This window comes from Leuresthes tenuis, unplaced genomic scaffold, assembly GCF_036924035.1.
Source record: "Leuresthes tenuis unplaced genomic scaffold, fLeuTen1.0.hap1 SCAF_17, whole genome shotgun sequence".
NCBI classification, from domain to species: domain Eukaryota; kingdom Metazoa; phylum Chordata; class Actinopteri; order Atheriniformes; family Atherinopsidae; genus Leuresthes; species Leuresthes tenuis.
In genome coordinates, this window is record NW_027325371.1 from 32,303,402 (window position 1) to 32,326,139 (window position 22,738).

At 39.6% G+C, this 22,738-nt stretch overlaps 1 protein-coding gene across 3 annotated transcripts in view; it reads left to right on the forward strand.

Annotated features, from left to right (window-relative positions):
* smg1 (SMG1 nonsense mediated mRNA decay associated PI3K related kinase) overlaps nt 1–22,738 on the forward strand; it is a 43,315-nt gene continuing 20,577 nt past the window's right edge. For all 3 annotated transcript variants that reach the window (XM_072368832.1, XM_072368834.1, XM_072368833.1), the window contains exons 1-29: nt 1–241; nt 3,124–3,272; nt 5,110–5,262; nt 8,013–8,149; nt 8,560–8,618; nt 9,871–10,084; nt 10,266–10,391; nt 10,516–10,588; nt 11,186–11,283; nt 11,513–11,686; nt 12,147–12,368; nt 12,522–12,623; nt 13,435–13,725; nt 13,945–14,075; nt 15,217–15,378; nt 15,562–15,680; nt 15,798–15,885; nt 16,069–16,170; nt 16,271–16,411; nt 16,742–16,968; nt 17,081–17,280; nt 17,448–17,609; nt 17,845–17,999; nt 18,136–18,269; nt 18,513–18,824; nt 18,952–19,093; nt 20,269–20,419; nt 20,765–20,885; nt 21,918–22,163. In XM_072368832.1, coding sequence (XP_072224933.1) covers nt 165–241; nt 3,124–3,272; nt 5,110–5,262; nt 8,013–8,149; nt 8,560–8,618; nt 9,871–10,084; nt 10,266–10,391; nt 10,516–10,588; nt 11,186–11,283; nt 11,513–11,686; nt 12,147–12,368; nt 12,522–12,623; nt 13,435–13,725; nt 13,945–14,075; nt 15,217–15,378; nt 15,562–15,680; nt 15,798–15,885; nt 16,069–16,170; nt 16,271–16,411; nt 16,742–16,968; nt 17,081–17,280; nt 17,448–17,609; nt 17,845–17,999; nt 18,136–18,269; nt 18,513–18,824; nt 18,952–19,093; nt 20,269–20,419; nt 20,765–20,885; nt 21,918–22,163 — 4,468 coding nt within the window. In that variant the 5' untranslated portion in view covers nt 1–164. The remainder of the gene's footprint in view (nt 242–3,123; nt 3,273–5,109; nt 5,263–8,012; nt 8,150–8,559; nt 8,619–9,870; nt 10,085–10,265; nt 10,392–10,515; nt 10,589–11,185; nt 11,284–11,512; nt 11,687–12,146; nt 12,369–12,521; nt 12,624–13,434; nt 13,726–13,944; nt 14,076–15,216; nt 15,379–15,561; nt 15,681–15,797; nt 15,886–16,068; nt 16,171–16,270; nt 16,412–16,741; nt 16,969–17,080; nt 17,281–17,447; nt 17,610–17,844; nt 18,000–18,135; nt 18,270–18,512; nt 18,825–18,951; nt 19,094–20,268; nt 20,420–20,764; nt 20,886–21,917; nt 22,164–22,738) is intronic.

Here is a 22,738-nt window from a genome sequence, read left to right on the forward strand (position 1 = left end):
GAAGCAGCGAAAGCAGAAGAAGAAGACGAAGATTGTCGGAAGCTAGCAGTAACGACAAGTTGCTAACCAATTTATGAGACTTGTTAAAGCGTAATAGTGAACGGTAACCCTCAGGAAAAACACGGTTACCTCTGCCAACAGGTCATGCAGCGCTCCAAAAGGTAATGAGCCGTAAAGCCACGGGGTCTCGGCTCAGCGGCGCCCATAAACTGCGGCCACACTGGAACGACTGGCAACCCAGGTTAGTGTTCCGCTCTGCTGTTGGATGGCCAAGAAAAACGGCGACTGTCCGGGCCTTCTCTACGCTGCTGTGTTAAGTTGTTGCCACATGGGAGGGAAATACGTCTATGTCACTTTACATTGACGTTACATTCGCCATATAATTAAGCTGTCTTATCTTTTTTTTTTTGCTAAGTTTGTCACACAAACCTGAACCATTTTATCAGGGGTTGACTGTTGACGAGTTCGTCTCGTGGACTGTCGAGCCCGGTGCTAACGTAGCTCAGAGGGCATTGTAAATGATGAATACCTACGGCTAACTGATAGTAAAGGATATACGTTACATAGGCCCCAAAGATGAACAGAGTGAAAGTTTTTTTTAAATGACTACAGATTCTTAATGCGCCGTAGCAGTCCTTCGTGGGCTACTGTTTGAGTTTAGCTTGTTAGCATAACTGCAGGGTTCGCGCTCGCTAACGATGCTCGTCAGCAGTGACAAGACGCCACCCTGCTATATTGTATTGTATTTCACAAATGACTTCCGGAATTATTGTAAAACCTGTGTGTGTGTTTAAATATTTATATATATAAAATATGTGAAGTTGTTAACGTTTTGAGCTGTTTATGAATAACTGCTAGAGTCAACAAAGCCATACCTGAAGCACATTCCGTGGTATTGGGAACGTAACCTGGAATTCCTTTGTAATGTAGTAACTGCCTAAAGGCCCCAAGTTCACTGTGTACCAGTTGATTTAGGAATGCTATTGAATGTCAGTTTATTTTTTTTAATCTTTTGACTGACATAATAATAATGCAATTGCTAAGGGCCACAAGGTTACTCCTGCATTTACCAAATCATTGCGCCCTTGTTCAGCACACATGATTTGTATATTTCAGGTGAGATTTCAGGTGAATATTATATGGTTAATAAATATATGGTTTGATTAAATTAAGAAAAGGAATCACTCAGCCATTCTTAAACCTCAAATGTTATTTTGTGTATTTGGTTTTGCTACCTTTGCGTTAAAACTGTGATCCAGAAAATGTGCCAAAATATGACATTTTGTATATTACACACCCAAATTGATGTCATATTATGCCTTGTAATTTAAAAAAAAAGCTTTTGTTATTCTATTTTCTCTCAGTAATGAAGTTATTCTATAATACAGATGAATCCAAGTTTAACTACGTGTCTCTGCTAACTCTGCACTATAATAGCTGTGTTATTTGACTCTGGCAGTTTAGTTTTTTGACACGTATATGAATTGGATGGTTCTAGAAACTTGTCTTATGGTGGAATGAACAAAATGCCATCTCACTCAGCCTGGCTTCAGCTGTACTAACTTTTCTTCAGCTTCTCATTTCACCTGTTCCTCACAGCTCATCTGAATTAGCTGTAAAGCTCCACCCTGCAAGTAGTCAGGATTTGGTGGCACTGGTTCTTCCAGTCTATGTAGCACATACATACGACTTTCAGTTGTGCATTGCAGATTCAGAGCAGAAATTACACTGATGGCTGATTTTGCTGATGACCTGTTTTGTGCGCATAAAAAACATCAGATGGAATTGTTAAAAGCTTGATCTTTAGAGGAGGGGGACTTTGACGCAGCCTTTTGTCTTCTTGCTGTGGTCGGCCTTCCTAGCGGTGTAATGTTAGTTCATTTCCGAACTCGGAGAACTGGAGATGTAGCCGCTGCACTTTTCTCTTCAAGCAGAGTAAAAATGTGCCATAACTAATCGTTTTTTCTTTTTTTAAATAGATTAATTTGGGTGATTGATTGTTTTAGGTAATTTGATAATTTGTTTTTTCTTTTTAGATTAATACATGGATACCAGCTTTGACTTTTCATATTTGTTCTTTTTTTTTTTTTCTAAATATACAATCGGTTTTGCTGTGTTTGTTTAATTTCTAAAATAGTGCTTTGGATTAAGTGTTCAGACTGACTCCATGACAGATGTACCTAAACTTCTTGCTGGTGGTTTTGGTCAGTAAAGGACAAACTCGGTTCATTATTCTCTGACAGGCAGATACTTGTCTTAGATTAAACATGTGCTTACCTTATTTCCCCCCTCCTTTTTTCTGTTAAAATAGTTGAGACTCAGATGTGAAGTATGAAATTCTAAAAGATTTGCGCTCCTTTTTTTCTTTTTTTTTTTTAACACATTTGTTTATTGGAGCACGTCACATTGAATAATACAAATCTTGTATGTTTACATATGTGACCATAATCGCTTTTTGTTTTTCCCTAAATAAACATTACAAATACAAAAAAGAATACACCATTTAAAACCCAGCCACTCTCCTACCCCAAGTTGGTCCACCGTTCTCCATCAATATATTACATGAATATCTTGAATCTGAACATTGACATTGTTGCAACACTACAACTGGTTTTTAAAAGAAAGAAAAGAAAGTTTTGTTTATCTCTAAGTGGCAGGGGTTGTAGCTACCTTATCAAAATATGAGAGGAGAGGCTGTCATGTAGTGTAGAATTTCCCAGTCGACCCTGTAATTGAAAATTTGATCTTTTCTAGTTTAAGGAATGACATTAAATCAGACATATCTGTTGGGAGTTTGGGTGACCTCCAGGGTAGAAGGGTACATCTGCGGGCATTCAGAGAGGCAAATATAAAACATTTAATTTGTCTTTACTAAATTCAGGGTAGTTTAGGGGAACTCCAAATATAGCAATAAGTGGACAGGGAGTGATATCTGTATCTAGAACCTCAGATATAATCTTTTAAAAAATCTTCCAGAATCCTGTTAGCCTTGAGCATGGAGCATATGCTATGCTCCTTTTTTGTAACATGGTGCAATCAATGATAACTTAATTGCCAAATGTATACAAAACAGTTTAGTAATTTTTTCTTTTACTCTTGTATGTATTTTATCAATGTTTTCAGAGTTGACAGTTTATCATCTGGCCAGGACGAAGTGAAGTCCAGAGATCTTGGTTCAGGACCTTTGTACGACATATTGCCCTCCAGGTGCCCTGAACAGCCAGCGGTGCAAAGTGATGCCTATGCTGCTGCAGATGCACATCAGGAAGAGGGTGAGTCCACTGATAGCATCTTAAGGTTCAGCTGAAATATGTTAGACATGCTACAGTACAAAATTACCCCCCCCCCCCCTGATGTTTTTCCAACATTGTTGCGTTAAAACAAAGTTACACTCAACGTCAAGGCACTGTTGACTATCGACTCTTAGATATATTTGGAATATGGATTTTATTTAATGGACCAACATAAAAGAAAATGTATTTAACCCCTTTAATGAAGAAAGATTAATTACCTTTGCAATTTGCTTAATTAGTATAGATGAAGGGAATGAAGAACTCGTAAGTTATTGGTGTCTTGCATGCAGTAGACAGTAATCAGCATGCTGGGTTTTTTTTTTTTTTAGAATCGGGGAAGATCCCTGGTGGGAGAGATAATTTAGTACATTTGTGTGAAATCAAAGTGCATGTTCTCAGTAAACACAAATCTGTCAGTGGGTCTACATTATGAAATTAACTCGATTATAGTTGGGTTATGCTCCTTCTTTGAGCAAGGGTAATTATCCTTGGATATATGGCGGTGAATGAATCGAATCACTGGCACAAAGCATGTCAGTACGATACCCCAGTACGATAGATGGCACTGTGCCAAAGGCTGGGTTCCCGAACTTCGGTTCTTTTAAGGAACCGACCAAAATGCTTCGGTAGCACCGAGTATCAAAACATGCCTCGTCTTTCCGTGCCAAGTTTCGGTGCCCAGAGATTAATCACGTGATCAAGAACTGATCATGCTGCCCTCGATTGGCTGTATTAACGTTACACTTTGCTGCATGCAGACATGTTGACTTTTCTGAAGAAAAACTGCTCAGTGAATAGTATCCTCAGTATGTAGGATAGTATTAGACACCAACCTGTCACCTGTTTGCAACTGTTTTGCACTGGAAATGATTTGTTATTAATTTTTTCTGTAAGAAAACTGCTTGGATAGGAAAAATAGATAGACTTTATTAATCCCTTTAGGAGGTTCCCTCCGGGAAATTGAAATACTGAGCTGAGAAATAAAACTGAAGATTTTTACTGTTATGTGTAATGTAATTTCCTTTTTGTTAGAATTGATATTATAACATTGGTATCGAAAAAAGTATAGTTCAGGAACCGGTATCGAAGTGAAGGTATCGGTACTGGTACCGGTATCGAAAAATTTTGATTGATATCCAGCCCAAACTGTACCCATTTTAACTATCGCTAATAGAGCCACTTCCGGTTGACGTCTTCACCACCACCACCAACAACAACAAAACTCAGGCATTCGAGAAAGATGGTGAACGAAGAGCAAAATGAAGCTACGTCCCTCTACATTTAGTTTGTGATGATCATGGTTATTTGTGATGAACAGCCGTAGAGTCGCCCCCTCCAAGCAAACGACACATTTAAGACCAAGGATCTCGGGAAATGGCTGGAGAAGCACAGATTAGGGTTAGGTTATTTACAAAAAAAAACACCTGTTAGAGCTTCATTATTAAAATATGGAAAGAATGTGATATCACAACAGAAAACCTGCTAAGAAAGGCTAAAAAACTTATTGTCCTGGCATTAATCGTTTATTGGAAATGAAATAAGCAGTTTTGTCCTCAGTAATGGACAGAAATATCACTAGCAACATGTTTAAATCTTTATCTCAAAACATTCAGCTGCAATTGCTACATAAATGTTTTGAATGTTCAAATTTTAGACTTTTATTTTAATCATAGATATTTTGCACCACCAAAGTGGCACAATTTGAATTCCAGGCTTTGAGACATCAAATATGATAATTGTCAAAGAGTGTAAATACTTTTGCGAGGGACTCTGTTAGTGATATTTACATCCAGCCTGATATGTTTGTGCTCCCCAGGTGGATATGAAGCTGGTCAAGGTGTCTGTGATACTACATTTGGTTGGAAGTCGTTGGGGCAAGAGTTGAGGCCCAATGACGTGACAGCGGATTTGACTTCTTTTCAGCATGGAAATCGTGCTTTAGCTTCAAAAGAAATGAGGAAATCGCAGGGTAAGCTGTGAGGAACATTTCTAGCATTCTAACACAGGACTAAGTAGTGAACATATTTGCAGGACTTGATGGGAGATGATTGAATATTTTGTTTTCTTGTATACTGTGACAAATACTTTTTTTTTTCCTCTGGCGCTCTTGACAGAAAATTTTAGTAGCATAATCACAAAATTTAGGAATATTGCTTTAATGAACTTGAATTGGACATAATTCGAATTTTTCTGTTGGTATTACAAAAAAATTATTTGGTACAAAACAGATAATTTACAGAAATTTATTTTTTTTTTCCCCAGTAATTTAAAAAAAAAAAAGAGAGAGAGAGAAAAGTGAAGAAGCACATTAATTTCCTTGTTTGAACTAAAACAAAATTTTTTTTTTTTGATTTGTCAAATTTTTTTAAAAATAATTTTTTAAACCTAGACCTTTTTTTGGCATGACATACATTTACCTACTCACCGAGAACAGTTTGGCGAAAGTCTGTGTCCTTCGGAAGCTATTTAGATAGCTCATAGCTGCTGTTATGTGGCTACTTGCGGCTATAGGAGAGCTAAAGGTGGGATTTCTACACAGGCACTCTACTAGGACGACTTCATCGACACGCCCCCCGGGAACACAGTTTATTCACTCTGTGCTCTGTGGCAGTCGGCTAACTTCACACAGAGTTTGCTACTGCTAGTTTTGTGCAACATGACAGGATATTTATCAGATTTTGACAATGTGAACGACGACTTTGAGTAAGATGGACGTTCTTACCGGAGTGAATGAGCTGTGCTGCAGCCATGCGTGTGGATGAAGTCATCCCAGTAGAGGTGTCTGTAGAATTCCCTCCGTTAGCTCTCCTATAGCTGCAAGTAGCCACATAACAGTAGCTCAGGACCGTTTTTTTCCCCGTTCACATCGTTATATGGATCGGGAATTATCTAAATACCTTCCGAAGGACGCCGACTTTCGCCAAACTTTTCTCGGTGAGTAGATAAATGTATTTCATGCCAGAAATAAGGTCTAGGTTTAAAAATACCGGAGTTCCCCTTTAAGATAGAAAATGTTATGAATTGGTTGATCCATCAGCGTTACCACCAATTAGCTGCCACACGCCATTGTTTCGGTAAGCTAGTACAGGCCAAAAGTTTTGACACACTGTCTCAGTCAATGCGTTTTCTTTATTTTCATGACTATTTACATTGTAGATTTTCACTGAAGGCATCAAAACTATGAATTAACACATGTGGAGTTATGTACTGAACAAAAAAAGGTGAAATAACTGAAAACATGTTTTATTTTCTACTTTCTTCAAAATAGCCACCCTTTGCTCTGATTACTGCTTTGCACACTCTTTGCATTCTCTCGATGAGCTTCAAGAGGTAGTCACCTGAAATGGTTTTCACTTCACAGGTGTGCCTTGTCAGGGTTAATTAGTGGAATTTCTTGCTTTATCAATGGGGTTGGGACCATCAGTCGTGTTGTGCAGATGTCAGGTTACTACACAACTGACAGCTCTATTGGACAACTGTTAAAATTCATATTATGGCAAGAAACAATCAGCTAACTAAAGAAAAACGAGTGGCCATCATTACTTTAATAAAGAAAAGGTGTGTCCAAACTTTTGGCCTGTACTGTGTGTGTTTGTGTGTGTGTGTGTATGTATATATATATATATATATATATTTATTAGGGATGTAACGGTTACCGGTATTACAGTAAATCGCGGTAAAATTTTGCGCAATAAAGATTACCATTTATGTTTGAATTAATCTCATTATCTCTGTGGATTATTGGGATATGTAATAACGGTCTCATCCAAGTCTCGCGAGTGACTTGCAACTGTGTCTCGCGTGAATAAGTAGCTTGTCACGTAGGCATCGACAATAAAAGTGTGGCAGAAAGCGCTGACAGCACGCAGGACATTTTCCACCCCACTAAATGCACGAAATCCGAGATCTGGGCAATTATCCTGTCTGAGAAGAAAAAAGTTGCTGCGAAAGGCAGTAACACTACAAATCTACTGGCCCATCTCCGTGAGCATCATTCACAGCTTTACAGCCAATGCAAGATAAGCGAACATTAGTTCAAATACATCATTTTAAGGACATCGGCTTTAGGAAGAGGATATCACGATAATATCGTTAATTGTTATAATTTAGTCACTATAATCAAGATATCAAAATTTCCATATCGTTACATCCCTAATTAATTGTATGTCTATTTATTTTTTATATATATATATATATATATATACACACATATATAAATGATATTATTACAATTAAATGTATATTTTGTAAAAAGCATCTGTTTTAGTTTTTGCTATTTAGTTGAGGCATCATATAGTTGTTGTGCTTCACATGTATTTCATGATTGTTGCTTTTTGAGTTGCAACAACAGTTGAACTACATTGAGAGACACCCTTGGTTAGCCATTCCCGTTAGGAAGACAAAGCGTTTTTGGGACCTTGCATGATCTTACATTTGGAAAGGGACACACATCTAGATTTAAGCAGACACCAGTGGAAGTACAAACAAAAGACAGGCATGTCATAGAGATTGACTTCTTTTTCATTATCTTGTATTCACTGCTTAGCTGTTTCTGAATTCAAGGGTCCCACATACTTTAAATGGCATTAATATTTTTTGCAGGATTATAGTGCTGGAGACTTGGAATGCCAAAATATGGTGTAAATGTGAAAAAAAGCATTCTGAACTTGTAATAGTATAAAGAATAAGTAGAGTGAGCATTTGACTGGGTTGTTGCAGACAGAGGGATGGCTCACTCAGAGGAGTCTCGACTGGCCAACCTCCTGCGTCGAGTCTCCAGAGAGGATGATCGCGACCGGAGGTTGGCCACCCTAAAACAGCTGAAGGAGTTCATCAGCCATGGCGAGAGCAAAGTGGTCAGTCATATGTTTCAGTTTATCTCCCTTTTCTGTTACCACAAACTGTCTTAATAATATTGAAATTGGGTCTTTCGTAGTATATTATTTGTCCCATTCTGTGTTCTTATTTTTAATATCTAACTTTTTAAACAGATTTTTCTCTGAAAGTACTCTGTCTTTTACATCTCAGGGACCTTTTTCCTTTATTGGTCCTTCAGATTGTTGTTATCAACATTTCTACTAGGGTCTAAAGCCCAACAAACATTCAACAAATTAGTTTGCTGATGTTTGGGAAAACTCCCCATTGCTGCCTCCGAGTCCTGTTTACAAAGAACTTTGTGTGGATGTGAACACCTGTCTCATAGTCTTTGTGTCTGATCTTTTTGATCTCATAGGCTTTGTGTTATTATGCATCTTCTCTTAAACAGACCCTGGTCAAACAGTTGGACACCATTCTCAGCACCTTGAATGACATTTTGAATGAGAGGTAAGAGGGGGGGGGTGTAGCAGTGGCCATGTGCTACATTCATATCATACCGAATGTTCAGGAATTATGTTCCTCAGAATGGACAGGAGCTCATTTCAGACTTGGGTTTTGTTAGCAATCAGGAGTTCTCATTTATAACCACTTTGTACGCACAAGATTGGGCCTCAACTTACGCTGCAAAAGTTAGCTTCTTTGAAGACAAATTTTAGGTGAATTTTTGTATCTGAATGAAAACTCTGATACATATATTCAAATTTTTTGGAGACATATATGATTGGCTGCTGAGGTGTTGAGCTGAGGCCAGACAGTGGAAATTAAATGTGATCACACTCAGCAGATAAACTTTATGATAAATTTCTGAATTTACGCCCTCACATTGAGCTGTTTTTGCAGCAGACTCCAAGCAGAAGGAACATCTTACTTGCATGATTGAATCTGTGCTGATGTCTGACATTATAACCATCTTTAAAGTATTTGACTTGTGCAGAATAAAACTTGGACTGTAAAATAATCATTGAACTGTCATCTCAAGTCCGTCAATGAGTTTAGGTATTGACTGAATGTTGAGATTTGAATCTCGAAGTTTAATCAAAATACATACATTAATTGAATCTATTAGATTAGTTGGTAACTTGAACTAAAAATCAGCTCTTTTGACCATAACTTGTTGAATTAAAAAATGAGATAATATATGTTCTAGATGAAACCTGTTGAGCTGTTAGTTATGCATCGGCTGGCTTCTGGTTTTAAGGTATAAAGTCATAGTTTCAAATGTTGAGTAGTGCTTAAAAATCTTTTTTCCCTTTTTTTCTTTTTCTATTTGTTATTTATCCAGCTGTAATGGGCAAGTTGGATCTTTTTCTCCCACACGGTCACAACTTTCTGAGATCGTTTAATTCGGGAGCGACTGTTTCTCCTGTGCTTCCAAAAATCTTTCTGTTCTTACAAAGGGGAGTGTTTATTGTGGGATTATGTCTCTCTTCCCGATTTAGAAACATTAGCATTCTTTTTTCTCTCCGTATTTACAGGACACCTCTGATACTATAATCTTGTCTGTTATTGCACAAAACGTTATTCATCAGGCACCTGTGGAAGACTCATTTAAAAAAAAAAATAAATAAATAAATGCTTTTCACCGTTTTGTTTCATGGCTGCCAGTATTATCCAAATATATGCTGCTGTTGTGGCAACAACAACTGATTTAATTTTGACCTGTCACATGTTATCTTGTTCGTTTTGTTTACATCTGTAGCAGTAAGCTCTTGTGGGAATTGCGTCAGGAAGCGGCTGCCTCCCTAGGTCTCCTCTGCACCGTTCTCAGCTATGAGGCTGAGCGAATCTTCAAGTGGCTTTTTCTCAAGTTCAATTCAAGTGGTCGTGATGAGGTGAAACTGCTGTATCTGGTAGCAGCGCAGCGCGCTTTGGAGGCTGCTGGGGAGAGAAAGGCCTTCTCTCATATCATGCAGGTAATTGCACATTAAGGCTTCTCTTAATTTTGCAGTTGCATGAAAAGGTCCTGATGGCCAGAACAATTATTAATGACTCTCAAGCACTGTGAGTTGTAGTTGTATTCTACCAGAGTAGTAAAACCAGTTGGACTCTGTAAATCCACACAAATGTTAAGTGTACACATGTTTTGTGTTTCAGCTGGTGATGAGCAACCTGCAGTCCATTTTGGAGAATGTGGACACACCAGAGCTTCTCTGTCAGAGTGTAAAGTGTATTCTCCAGGTGGCTCGCTGCTACCCCCATGTTTTCAGCACCAACTTCAGAGTGAGTGTTCCAGCACTTACTGTTTTGTAGATGAGGCGTGCATCTCAATTAAGATCAGTTAACAGCACTATGGCTAATGCCGGCTTAGTGACCTGATATTTCTTCATGTTCTGTTTTTCTACAGGACACAGTGGACATCTTGGTGGGCTGGCACATTGACCACACACAGAAGCAGGCACTCACTCAACAAGTTTCACGTCAGTTGGATTTCCTGTTGACACTATTACATTCTAAACATTTTAGCATGTAAAATGGTAATTTAAGCATCAAGATTGTCCTCTTCACTCTAAGACAAGATTTGGACTGCTTTGGACTGGAGATGCAGTGGAAATTATTCTTCTGACAGGCTTTATAGCTAATCTTCTTTGCACTGTGAATCTTTTGTTTTTTTTTCCTTTGAGTGAATGAATGCAATTACATCTTAGATTTTACTGTCTTTTTGTTTTCTACCCAAATGCAAGCTCAGTTATGTAATGGGTCAGTGAAAACATGTTTTGGGAATTCTGGGAGATATTTAGAACCTTCATTTGCATAGTTGACATTTAAGGGAAAGCAAAGTGATTTGTGCAGCAGTGACATATAATTACTGTAAGTATCCATTCAGGTACCAAAGTTTGCAAAAGAAAGGTGATCTGCTTACTTTATGAGTCAGGTGTAGCTAGTAATTGTGTGTTTGGCTGTAAGTGCTGCCATAACACAGCAATGCTTCATACTACTGCTGCTCTGCAGAGAAGGTGAATGTGACAATCCGATGGTTTTCTATCTGCCACTTTAGTCTCCCTCTTTGTGTATAGGCTGGTTACAGAGTCTGGAGCAGTTCTGGGTGGCAGACCTGACCTTCTCCACCACTCTACTGGGACAGTTCTTGGAAGATATGGAGGCATATGCAGAGGTGACCTCACTAAGCTTCTTGACTATGCTCAAAAATCAGTTCTCCTACTGTGTCATGCAGAGGGGTTTCCAGGTTTATCAGAATACACAACCAAACTGAGCTATTCCTTTTGTTATTAAGACTAGTGATCAGATATCTTTTTTTGAATTTCTGTGTGACTGTAAATGATTCCACACAGACCTGATACAAGGGCTTTTGTCCATGGTTTGACTGAGACTGTTCTGTATAGGATCTGAGCCATGTTGCATCAGGTGAAGTTCTGGATGAAGACATCCCCCCTCCTTCAGTGTCCTTGCCGAAGCTGGCAGCTCTACTGAGGGTTTTCAGTACTGTGGTCCGCAGCATTGGAGAGCGATTTAGCCCTTTAAGAGGGCCACCTATCACTGAAGTCTACGTCACTGATGTAAGAACATCACCCTGGTTAAAGACTGGGAAGTATTATTATGAAATACAAACAGAATAGTAGATTAAAGATTTACAGCCTTGCCAAGGTCATTCTTAAGTCTTATATTTAGATAACTTTATGCAAGAATACACTTTAGACATAAAGAATAAATGTATTATTTAGTAGGCTGTTAGATGACCATGGATATTAGAAATATGGCAGATTTGAGTCAGTTCTCATTTTGAAACTTGCAACAACAACCAACCAACAATCAAATTGGTTGTAAAATTCCATATGTTCCATTCCCAAGTAATTGCTTTTCCTTCTATGTGTAGTAAGTTTTGATACTTCTTCATGACATTCAACTGTGTTGAGTTATTTTTTGTTGTTGTTGTTTGTTTTTTTGCATGAACTTTGCCAACTTGTGCTTTTGCTAAAATGATCATGCGTGGGGCATTCTGTTCTGCTTTTTCTTAAGGTTTTAAACCGAGTTCTGGCCTGTGTGACGGCAGCAAAGCAAGTGCAATTCTCAGAGACAGTTCTCACAGCAGGGAATGAGTGTGTTGGGGTATTGCTGGCCAGCGTGGAGCCCAGTGGTCAGCTGATGGAGGCTGTCCTTGCCTATGGCCTGGACCAGCTTGACTGCTGCCAGGGCTGCGGCTCGGATTACAATCTAGCAGTGCTCAGTCTTCTCACTCTGGTATAGTCATTACCTCAAACATACTGTATCTATGAGGACATTTAAGCTGGGCTGTTATAAATGATTGAATGTTCAAACCATAAAGTTTTCCTGCAGTGTACCAGTAGTGTTTACTGCAGTGTTAAGTGTGTACAACTTTCTGTTGTCATTCAGATTGTGGACCAGGTAAACACTAAGCTGCCTGTGTCCTTTGTTGAGAAATTGCTGGCACCGGACTCCCAGCTCCTGAGCCTACGCTTCCATCCAGAAAAAGAGGTGATTGTTTTTTTTGTTTTGCTTTTTATTAAAGCCTGAGAGTATGATAAGAACTCATTGATTTGTGTCAATGTGTTCGGCTTGAAGCATGTTTTCTGTACATCTTATGCATCTTATATAGGAAACCATTCTAATCATAGGTCAAGGTTTTAATTCAAAACCCTGAGCATTCATTTTTCTCTACATTCATGTTAGCATGTTTATCCATCAGATTTTGGACATTGGCTGTTGGGGTAGGATTCATTCAGCCTAGAAAAACAATCTCTATAAATGCATTTATGCGATTTATGCGCAGAAGTAGATGAGAGACAAAATGTTTGGTATCAGAAACCTTTGGGTTTATTTGGTATGTTTGATCCCATTTGAGTGGACATTGGCTGCATGCTAGTCACAGTTCGTTGTAAGAGCAAATGAGGTAGAAGTTATCATTTCAATTTATCCTAAAAATGTTGGAGGACTTCGAGATCAGAACTGTGTGCAGAACAGCGCATCCTGCTAAATGAGATGGTAACAAACAAAACTGCTGTGACAGAGCTGAAAAACTAACTTTTGTCTAAAATATTTTTGTTTGAACAGTGGCACACCCGAAAAATAAGAACCTGACCAAAAATACACTTAAACATATACCTAAAAGAACATAATAACGAGGGTTTGGTCTGGGTGTATACTGCTGTTGGTATGAATGATATAACTATAAATTATTTTTTTTATCCATCTTTTGATATGTTTCTCTAAAATTCATGATGGAGAGAATTTCTTTAAAACTTTGCTGTACATCGTGTCTGTCTCTGTGTGTGCATGTACTGCACAGGTGATGTCAGCAGTACACGGTGTATATCAGGCCCTGCTGAGCCTCAAAAACATTCCCACACTGGAAGCAGCTTATAAAATGGTATTGGGTGAGATGGCATGTGCTTTGTCCAGCCTGATGGAGAGCCTGGATCTCACTGGCAGGAACCTGGCTCCTGACAAGCCCTGCCCAAATATTCAGCACCCTGCTTTTGCTTCCCTCACCCTGCCACTGGAGAAAGCTCAGTTCACCCTCATCTTTAACCTCAGCACCCTTACCACCATCGGAAACACCAAGAATTCTCTCATAGGGGTGAGCCAATGTTCTATTCTATACCGCTTATTATTGCTAAATGTCATTGTAGTAATGTCCTAGTCTCATAGCATTTGTTGTTTTGTTGAAAATATTTTTTAAACCCACAGGCTGTCTATATAAAAGTAGTCTCTTGGTCTGAATAGTGAAAGCATTGGGAATGTTAACTAAACCCAGATTGTGCAGATTTGAAAGTGACCTATTATGTGTGTCATCTAGATGTGGGCATTGTCTCCCACTGTCTTCGCTCTTTTAAGTCACAATCTGACTCTGGTCCACTCTGAGCTAGCTGTCTACTACCCTGCCATCCAGTATGCCGTACTCTACTCCCTGTATTCACACTGCACCAGGTAATACACTCACATGCAACACCATCCACTACAGCATCTCAATTTTACTCACCTGGGACAAATACAAGTTTTTATCATATTAAGTTAAACTTTTACTAACAATCTACATTCTGGTGATTACAATCTGCTAGAGTAATGCATTCAGGGATTTAGTATTTTTGTGGTGGCATAGATGTAGCAGATGTTGGGAGTCAGAGAAGTCGTAGCCCAAAGGTTGCGGCCCAGAAATGTTTCAAACAAATCATAATAAGAACAAGCAAGATGTGATAATATAGATGTAATAAGAACAAGACAATGCCGCCACCACACACTTCCAGTGGATCTTGATTTATTAAATTAAGGTCTTAATAGAGTGTCTGCCAACTGATCTATTAAAGTTTTCATTTGACTGATTTTTATTTATCTGGCTTCTAAAGAAATTTGATAGGAAACAACAGTGAATTGAGGCTCTCTTGTCCATAAGTTCTATGTTAAACAATTGAGTTCACTTTCGTAGTCCAGACCAGTTTTTTTTTTTTTTTTTTTTTTTTTTTTTTTTTTTTTAAAGATAGACATGATGTAATTGTTGTTTGATGGAGGAAGTGTTGTCAGAAATTGAATAAAATTTTTAGGACAAGTTGTATGAAGATGGTCAGTAGAATTCAAATTGAGGTTAAGATTAGCATCATAATCTTTTTTTTTTTTTTTTTACCCCCAAAGCCTATTGTAACCTGTAAAATCTAGTTTGTGTATGAAAGTTTCCTTCCATATGAAAAAACAAAACAAAAAAAACCCAGCCTGTCTAACCACAAGTTTTGGTTGCAAGAAATTGATATACTGACCATTCATTAGTTAGAATGAAACAGTAGGCTAGAATTGTATGGCTTAAATTGGGGATCAATTGATAATGAATTTGCCAGTAATATAATTCAGTTATCAATATGCTTTGAAACCACATGACTCTGAAGAGTGGAAGCTGCTCTGCTGGACAATCTTCTGTTTCAATGTTTTTATATTAGGTTGTTTGCATAATTGTTGCATTTGTTAGTTAATTAATCTCTTTCCATGTCATGACACAAATAAACACATTAAAACAAAGATCACATTGCTCCTGTTGCTTATTTATAGCCACTTTGCCCTGAAAATGTTATTCTCTTTGCAGACATGATCATTTTATCTCATCCAGCTTGTCATCATCGTCTCCCTCTCTGTTTGATGGGGCTGTTATTAGCACCGTTACCACAGCAACAAAGAAACATTTTAGCACGCTGCTAAGCCTCCTTGGGGGTCTTCTGTCAAAGGAGCAACTTTACCCAGATGCCAGGTGTGCACACAGAGACAATGAGAAATGTACTAACTGAGAATGTTCGCCTTTTTTTTTTTTCTTTTTTGTATATTATAAAGTTTTTGGGCTGACAATAAATTGAGTGTGTAGGTAACAGGTAATACTAATAAAAAAAAACAGTTATTAAAGTATAACAAAATTTCTTTTTTATGTTGTCTGTAGAAAGCTTCTGTTGACCTGGGCTCAGGAAATCTCTTTGTTGATGATGAAGACAGACACCTATAGCCCCCTCTTCTCCCTGCCGTCCTTTAGCAAGTTCTGTAGGGGTTTGCTGGATAATGGTGAGTCTGAAATGTCTGTCACGTCCATCACCAAATTATTCATTTTGTGATTTACGTTTTCAGTTATGCATCAGAAAAAACTGTTGACTCATTTTCTTCCTTGTTTTTTGTTAATAGCTCTGCATGAAGATCAAAGTGTCTGCCTCCAGACCTGCCACAGTCTGCAGGTCCTCTCTTCATCTCTGTCTACTGAGCTGCTGCAGAGGTGAACCTTCATATTTAAACATGGAGTCCTGAGCTGCTTTCAGCACTTATTTAAAGCTTGTCTCAGAGTGTAAAGGAGACATTGTTTCTCTATATGCTGTGCTTTGCTTTGCTTTGCTGCAGACATGGGGAAGGAAGCTCTGTGTACATGTTTTTTTCTCTCTGTGTTGTGGGCATCTGTTAGGTGTGTGGATGTGTGCAGAGTCCAGTTGGTCCACTCAGCAGTGAGGGTAAGGCAGGCTTATGCCAAACTTCTCAGGACAATCCCCCTAGATGTAGCTTTGAGGTAAGACTCACTTCCCGTCTATGGTTGAATTTGGTCCCGTGGTTTAACAAACACCTCACTAATTGTGTGTGTGTTGTTCTTTTTTTTTCCTTTTTCATAGTAACCACAGCCACTCCGAGATAAGAGATATATCTCTGGCCATCCGTCACCACATGAGCCGTGGACCAAGCAGCACTTTCCACCCCCAGGATTTCAGTGACCTCATCAGTTTCATCTTATATGGAGTCCTGCACCGTGGGGGGTACGGTCACGCTATAGGAGCAAGTCTGTGCATTTTTGGTCAAACTCTGGCCCATTGTTTTCCCTTTTACAGTCTCAGGGATATGCATAGAGGGTGCAAGGGTCAAACTGCTTTACTATAGCAGCAAACGGTTCACCAAATACACTGTGATGTTTTCCCCAGCATTTAAGGAGAAAAGATGTGAAATATTAGAGTGTTGTGTATGTGTGTACTATTAAGAATGTTAATAATGTGGTCATTTTTTTACAGATTTGTATTTACCTAATCACTATGTACAAGGTGTCACTGTATCTAAGCTTGTGCTTGAGCTTCGCATTTCTTTATCCACAGGAAGGATCCATGGCTGGAGCGTCTGTACCACAGCTGCCAACGACTTGAGAAACGGGATGGCAGGGGAAGTGTTGATGGCAGCAGGCCAGATGTAGTGCCACGAGCGCTGCTGAAAACAGAGGTGGTGCTGTGGCAGTGGGCAGTTTGGGAGGCTGCACAGTTTACCGTGTTGTCCAAGCTCCGCACACCACTGGGTCGAGCTCAGGACACCTTCCAAACCATTGAAGGTAAAGCAACAAAATGCAGATTGTGGTCAGAACAGGGGAAGAAATGATGGGATGCTATGGGGTCAAGAGGTCTAATAATCATCATTCAGTGACAGAAGTCCTTGTGTTTCAGGGATGATCCGGAGCCTGGCTGCACACAGTATGAACCCTGAACAGGATCTTGGAGCTTGGGCTGGTACTGGGAGTGACGGTGACGGTCATCACTCGAATCAGCTTCGCCTCACTCTGCTGCTTCAGTACCTGGAAAACTTGGAGAAGCTCATGTATAACGCTTATGAAGGCTGCGCTAATGCTCTCACTGCTCCACCAAAGGTGTGAAAAAAGAGGCCTAGACCTTGCTACTTGTTGAAGATATGCGTTTTATTTATGACATCCAAAAGGAAACCCACAACTACAGCACATTTGAAATACATTCTGATGGGCAACAAAGGTATTATAATATCCACTTGGTGTTTTACTTGACTTTTTTCATGTTTCAGGGCATTAAGACGTTCTTCTATACTAACCGTCAGACATGCCAGGACTGGCTGACAAGGATTCGTTTGGCATTGATGAGAGTTGGTCTTCTGTCTGGCCAACCTGCAGTTACTGTTCGCCATGGCTTTGACCTGCTGACAGAGTTTAAGAACAGCAGCACCCAGGTTAGTAAATGAAACGTTAAGATCAGCAGCCTGTGTTCTGTGCTCAATTGCTGAGCAAACAGTTGCTTCTTTTTTTTTTTGAAAAACTACAGGTCTCTAGCTCCTGTTGGTGCATATTCCTTTTCAAACTGTAGGTTGTATGTAGTTGCAGCATTTATGAAATACAGATACATTATGTGATTGAGTGACGGTATCCTCTCATTAGACGGCTGGTATCTTTTTGTGTGCTCGTTAGGCTCCAGAGCTGGAGGTTCCTCTGGCATTGCTGGTGGAGGCTCTGTGTGAGCTGCGTTGTCCTGAGGCCATCCAGGGTCTGGCAGCCTGGAGCCTCCTCACCTCTGGCAAAAGTCTGGGCTGGTTGTCATCAGTAGCCCTGCAGGCTGAGGGACGGTAAGCACCAATCCTCACAGTTCCTTATAGATACGTAAACAAATCATTAAATCATTACACATTTTGGTTGAAATTACCAACAAAAAAAGGGTTGCACGTTACTCAATAGTGTACTTATGTGTGTGTGTGTGTTTAGGTTTGAGAAAGCAGCTCTGGAGTATCAAGATCAGCTGTCTGCAGTTACTGGGATGGACTGCAGCATCAAAAGTTCTGAATATTATCTGCTCAAACTCTCCAGTAACACGAGCAGCCCCAAACACACCAGCAATGGTAACCTGCTGCATTTCATGTTTAATGTAGTCTAGTTACTGTAAAATTAGATGTTTGGTTTGTCCACTACATGTCATTGGGTCATGGTGTATAGATTTAAATGAATTAATTCAGTTTAGAGTAAAATTAACCCACCCCTAAGCGGGCTGCCAAAGAGGGTGGGATAGTTATTGTTTCTTTTAAAATCTACTGTAGCCCTGTAAAAGTTTTAGTTGTCAGAATTTTTTATGTTCCTATGAAAAGGTGACAGCAGGAAGACTGTGCTGCTGAAGTCCAGCGAGTGCTCCCCTGAGGTGATCAGCTTCCTGGCCAACAAGGCCTGTCAGTGTTATGTGGCACTTTGTGATTGGGCCTCTGTGAAGGAGTGGCAGGCCACTGCTAACGCACTCAAACAGAACTCCACAAATCCAGTTAACATCAGTCTGAGGACAGATTTCAACTACATCCAGGCTTTGAGCCGTTTTGAAGAAGGAGATATGGCAGAATGTGGCGCACAACTGGAGCTACTGCCAGGAGAGGACTACAGCTCTCTTTCCAGCAGCAAGGACAAGCTTGGTGAGTGTTGATGACCTTGAAACATATTGCAAAGACTGAATCTCAGTCTCTTATCAGTGTGTTTATAGATGTTTCAAATCATCTTAATAAACTTAACGTTCTTGATTCTGTATGAACGTGAATTTAGATCTGAAGAGGCTTCTGCCTTCCATGAGTCCAGATTCAACTGAGCTGCAGAGAGCCATTGAGGTCCAGCTCCTTCGCAGCGCTGTTAGTGCCATGACGAAAGCCAGTCAACAACAGGAGCAGAGGCCAACACCCAATCCAGAGTTGGTATAGGTTTTATATTATTACAATGGTATTTATGGATAACTCAAACTCAAACTTTATTCAATTGCTGCACTCAGAAAAATTTAGATTTTACCCTATGCAATGATAATGTAACATTAAAATATGAGAGTGCTATGTTTTTCTATTATAAATTCTAGACTCCTACTCTCCCTACTGTCTTAAATGCATAAAACGGCATATTTCAGACAAAACCAAACAAAGGTGCTATCAAGAAAAATGTTAACATATGGTGAAATTTTAAAGCAATTAACTGCTGTCTGAGAAGTTCCCAGGCTAGATGAAACGTTTAATTCTTACAATCACTGCAATTGCTGTCACGCACAGACTGGAGTTGTGCAAGTGAGCATGTTTGTGTGCTGAGGAGCTTTCCATTCTGCTGACCTGTATCCTGCCTTCTGCTGGTACCTCGCTGTCGTTGATGTGCTCAACAACGCGCAGTACTCGTATCAACACAATAAGGAACTCATCTACGAGTTTTTTCTGAATCACATGCCTGGGAGAGTGTATATCCAGCGGAAGGCTTCCCTTGTTTGATCAGCAACTTACAAACTGAAAAATAACCAGATCAAATTGTCCACACATTCTCCAGAACATCTTCAATGTTTATGTGGGGAAACCAGCCACATGAGTGGTCCTATACTGTGTTGGGTTCAATGTGTCAAACCAATCCATTTTATTTACTGGGACCTGGTCCCTTTTTCCTGATTCGACTGGCGTCATGACTTGAAACAGTAGTTTATCGGTATAAAAAACTATTAATTTTCTTAAAAGAGAGGCTGATTAGCTGGCCACCGTTACAGGGGAGACGGTGTTAAGCTGTGTACACTGTTCATGGAGTCCATGTCAGCCTGAACACGTTGATGATATATTCTTCTATAAGGAGGTGTTTCTCATTAAAGCACAGCCTTTCTCCTGTGTTAAGGATGGCCACTTAACTCTAACAGCTGCTTTCTTCTGAACCAGCTCTTCCTCTTTTGCACCTGTACTTTCTTCTGTTCTCCCCATAATTGATTGACAGTGGTTGTAGTTACTAGCAGCCTTCCTAAAGCAGCATACAAACTGTGTGTGTGGGTATTTTCTCTTTTCTGTATGTGTAGTGTAGTGCCATGTCAAACAGCAGCCCTTTAATAACTCAGTTGATATGATGTTGCAGTACTTTGGTGCGTTGCTTGAAGCAGACTGGAAGGATCTGCTTGGGCCCTCTTCGTCTGTCTACCCTCACTCTTTCTGATGCCCTGCCAACCCTTCCCACCCTGCAGCTCCACTGCACCGCCACTTTGGAGAACACACTCACTGGCCAAGATGTAAGTTAATTTAATTTGACTTTATATGATAGAAACCTAATTATTTACACAAAGACATATAACACAGCTACAGTTATAGTATTATTTTTGGTTGCAACTTTGGTTGGGGTATCAAAGACTTTTATCTGAAAGTTAGACAGCTTTTGAACTTATAAAAGGGTACAATCAAACTTCCCTTATTCTATGCTAAACTTATGTTTATGTCATGTTAATACATGCTAACTCAAGAGACTGGATGCTTATGATGGCTTGTATAGATGTAATGTTGACCTGAATTGAGCAGATGCTAAAAGAACAAGAAAACAACGGTGCTTGAACAGTGCTTGTTGCTTGTATTATTTGCAGGACTGTGTGATTCCTGTGAGCAGTGAGGCTCTAAACTCTTGTAAGCAACAAGATGTTCAGCTTTTCCTCCAAGCTCTCAGATACTCTACATTCCAAAGGGAACTGCTCCACAAACTAAAAGGTAATGATCAATGATTAAATACAAGAATACTGCACTGTTGGTATTGATAGACTTAAAATACAATAGGAATTTAGTGTTGATCACAATGCAGCTGTCATGTTGTGATCATATTTCCTATATTCATTTCTAAAGCACTTTCAGAGTAATTATCCAAGACAAAGTGTTGTAGACATCAAGTGGATATATCCTAAAGTGACCATCTTCTCAGTACAAAATTGGTCCTATTTTGTTGTTGAATGGGATAAAATGTATTTGATTTGTCTAACTCGCAATCACCTAAGCAGGTATATCTTAAGGTAATTATACAGTGTTATGTCAAGGCAGATGAATAGTTAATTGTGTGTAATTTTGCTGTATGTAATAGACTTGATGAGAGCAGATAGTATTAGATTCTATTATGCAATCATTTCTGTGCTATACTGCACAATGATGAGCCAAAGCATCAGGAGAACTCTCTGATAAATAGTACAGATTATCTCATCATCTCAAAATGTTTTGGCTGCATGCTATGGACGGCATCTTTTGATATGCACACCTAAGTACTAAGTCTGTGACAAATGCATTACAACTGTTCCTTCCTCGTAAAACGTCCCACTGCAGTGAAGTGGGTTTAGGAAGTGTTGGGTTTACCTTAGACGTAAACGATTCTATTATGTAGCTCAGGAGGAAGAGCAGTCGCCCACCAATCGGAAGGTCGGTGGTTCGACTCTGGCTTCCCCAGGATACATGTCGAAGCGTCCTTGGGCAAGACACTGAACCCCACGTTGCTCCCCCAGTGTATCATTGGGGGTATGAATGTGTGTGAATGCTTAGAAAGCACGTAGTTATATCCTAAGACGTGCTGTATGAGTGTGTGTGAGTGGGGTGAATGCGGCATGTAGTGAAGCGCTTTGAGTGGTCAGTTAGACTAGAAAAGCGCTATACAAGTACAAGTCCATTTACCATTTATGGCTGATCAATCAACAATTAGAAAAAAAAGATTATATTGGCTATTTAAATCTTTGATATTTCCCCATCTTTGTTCTTGTCCAGGTTACTCTTCCTCCATAGATGGTCATCTTATGGAGCTTTGTCTGACTGCTGTCAAATTTGCCCGGAAAAAAGGCAACATTGCTCTTGCATCCCGCCTTCTCAGCCAGTGCAGTGATGGAAAGCAAGAAGAGAAGCAGGAAGATGATCTAAGTCAGGCCTTCAGGCGTCTCAGTCTGGAGGGTACTCTGGGGGAGAAATGGGGACCAGAAGTTCAGATAGAAAAAGCCAAAGTTCTGAGAACCGCAGGTGAGAAACAAAACCCATTCAAACCCTTTGCGTGGTTGTTCTATCCCATGTGTTTCTCCTCCTTTGTGTGTTCTTCTCCCTATGCATGTTAAATGTATGTTTAAGCTTCTGTGCATGGTGATAGTCGTGAGGACTAATGCAAATCATAAATGGCAGTCTGGAGCTTTATCCCCTATACTGCCATTATGTTTAATAAATCCACATAAGAAAACTGACTGTTAAAGAGTTTAACCGACACAGGATCTGAGTTTTGAATTTTAAGACATGGAGTGAACACTGCAGAGACTTTGCAGCTGTTGGGACTTGCAGAGTCTCAGGCAGCTCTTATACCGGCATGGATCCACAATCACCTTCTTTTGGCAACGGGATGTGATGCTTCTTGGAATTTTGAGCCATTTCCATTGTTCTTTTAGGCAATTGGTAAAGTTTATAGGCTTGTCATTTCTGTTTCTGAGCTTGATTCTGCCAAACAAACTTGGCTGAGTGCTGCTCTAAGCCGCCATTTTTTTCTGAACACCTCTGTGATGATGTTGCACAGAAACCGGACTACAGCATTTCCTGAGAGTTCTTTTCCT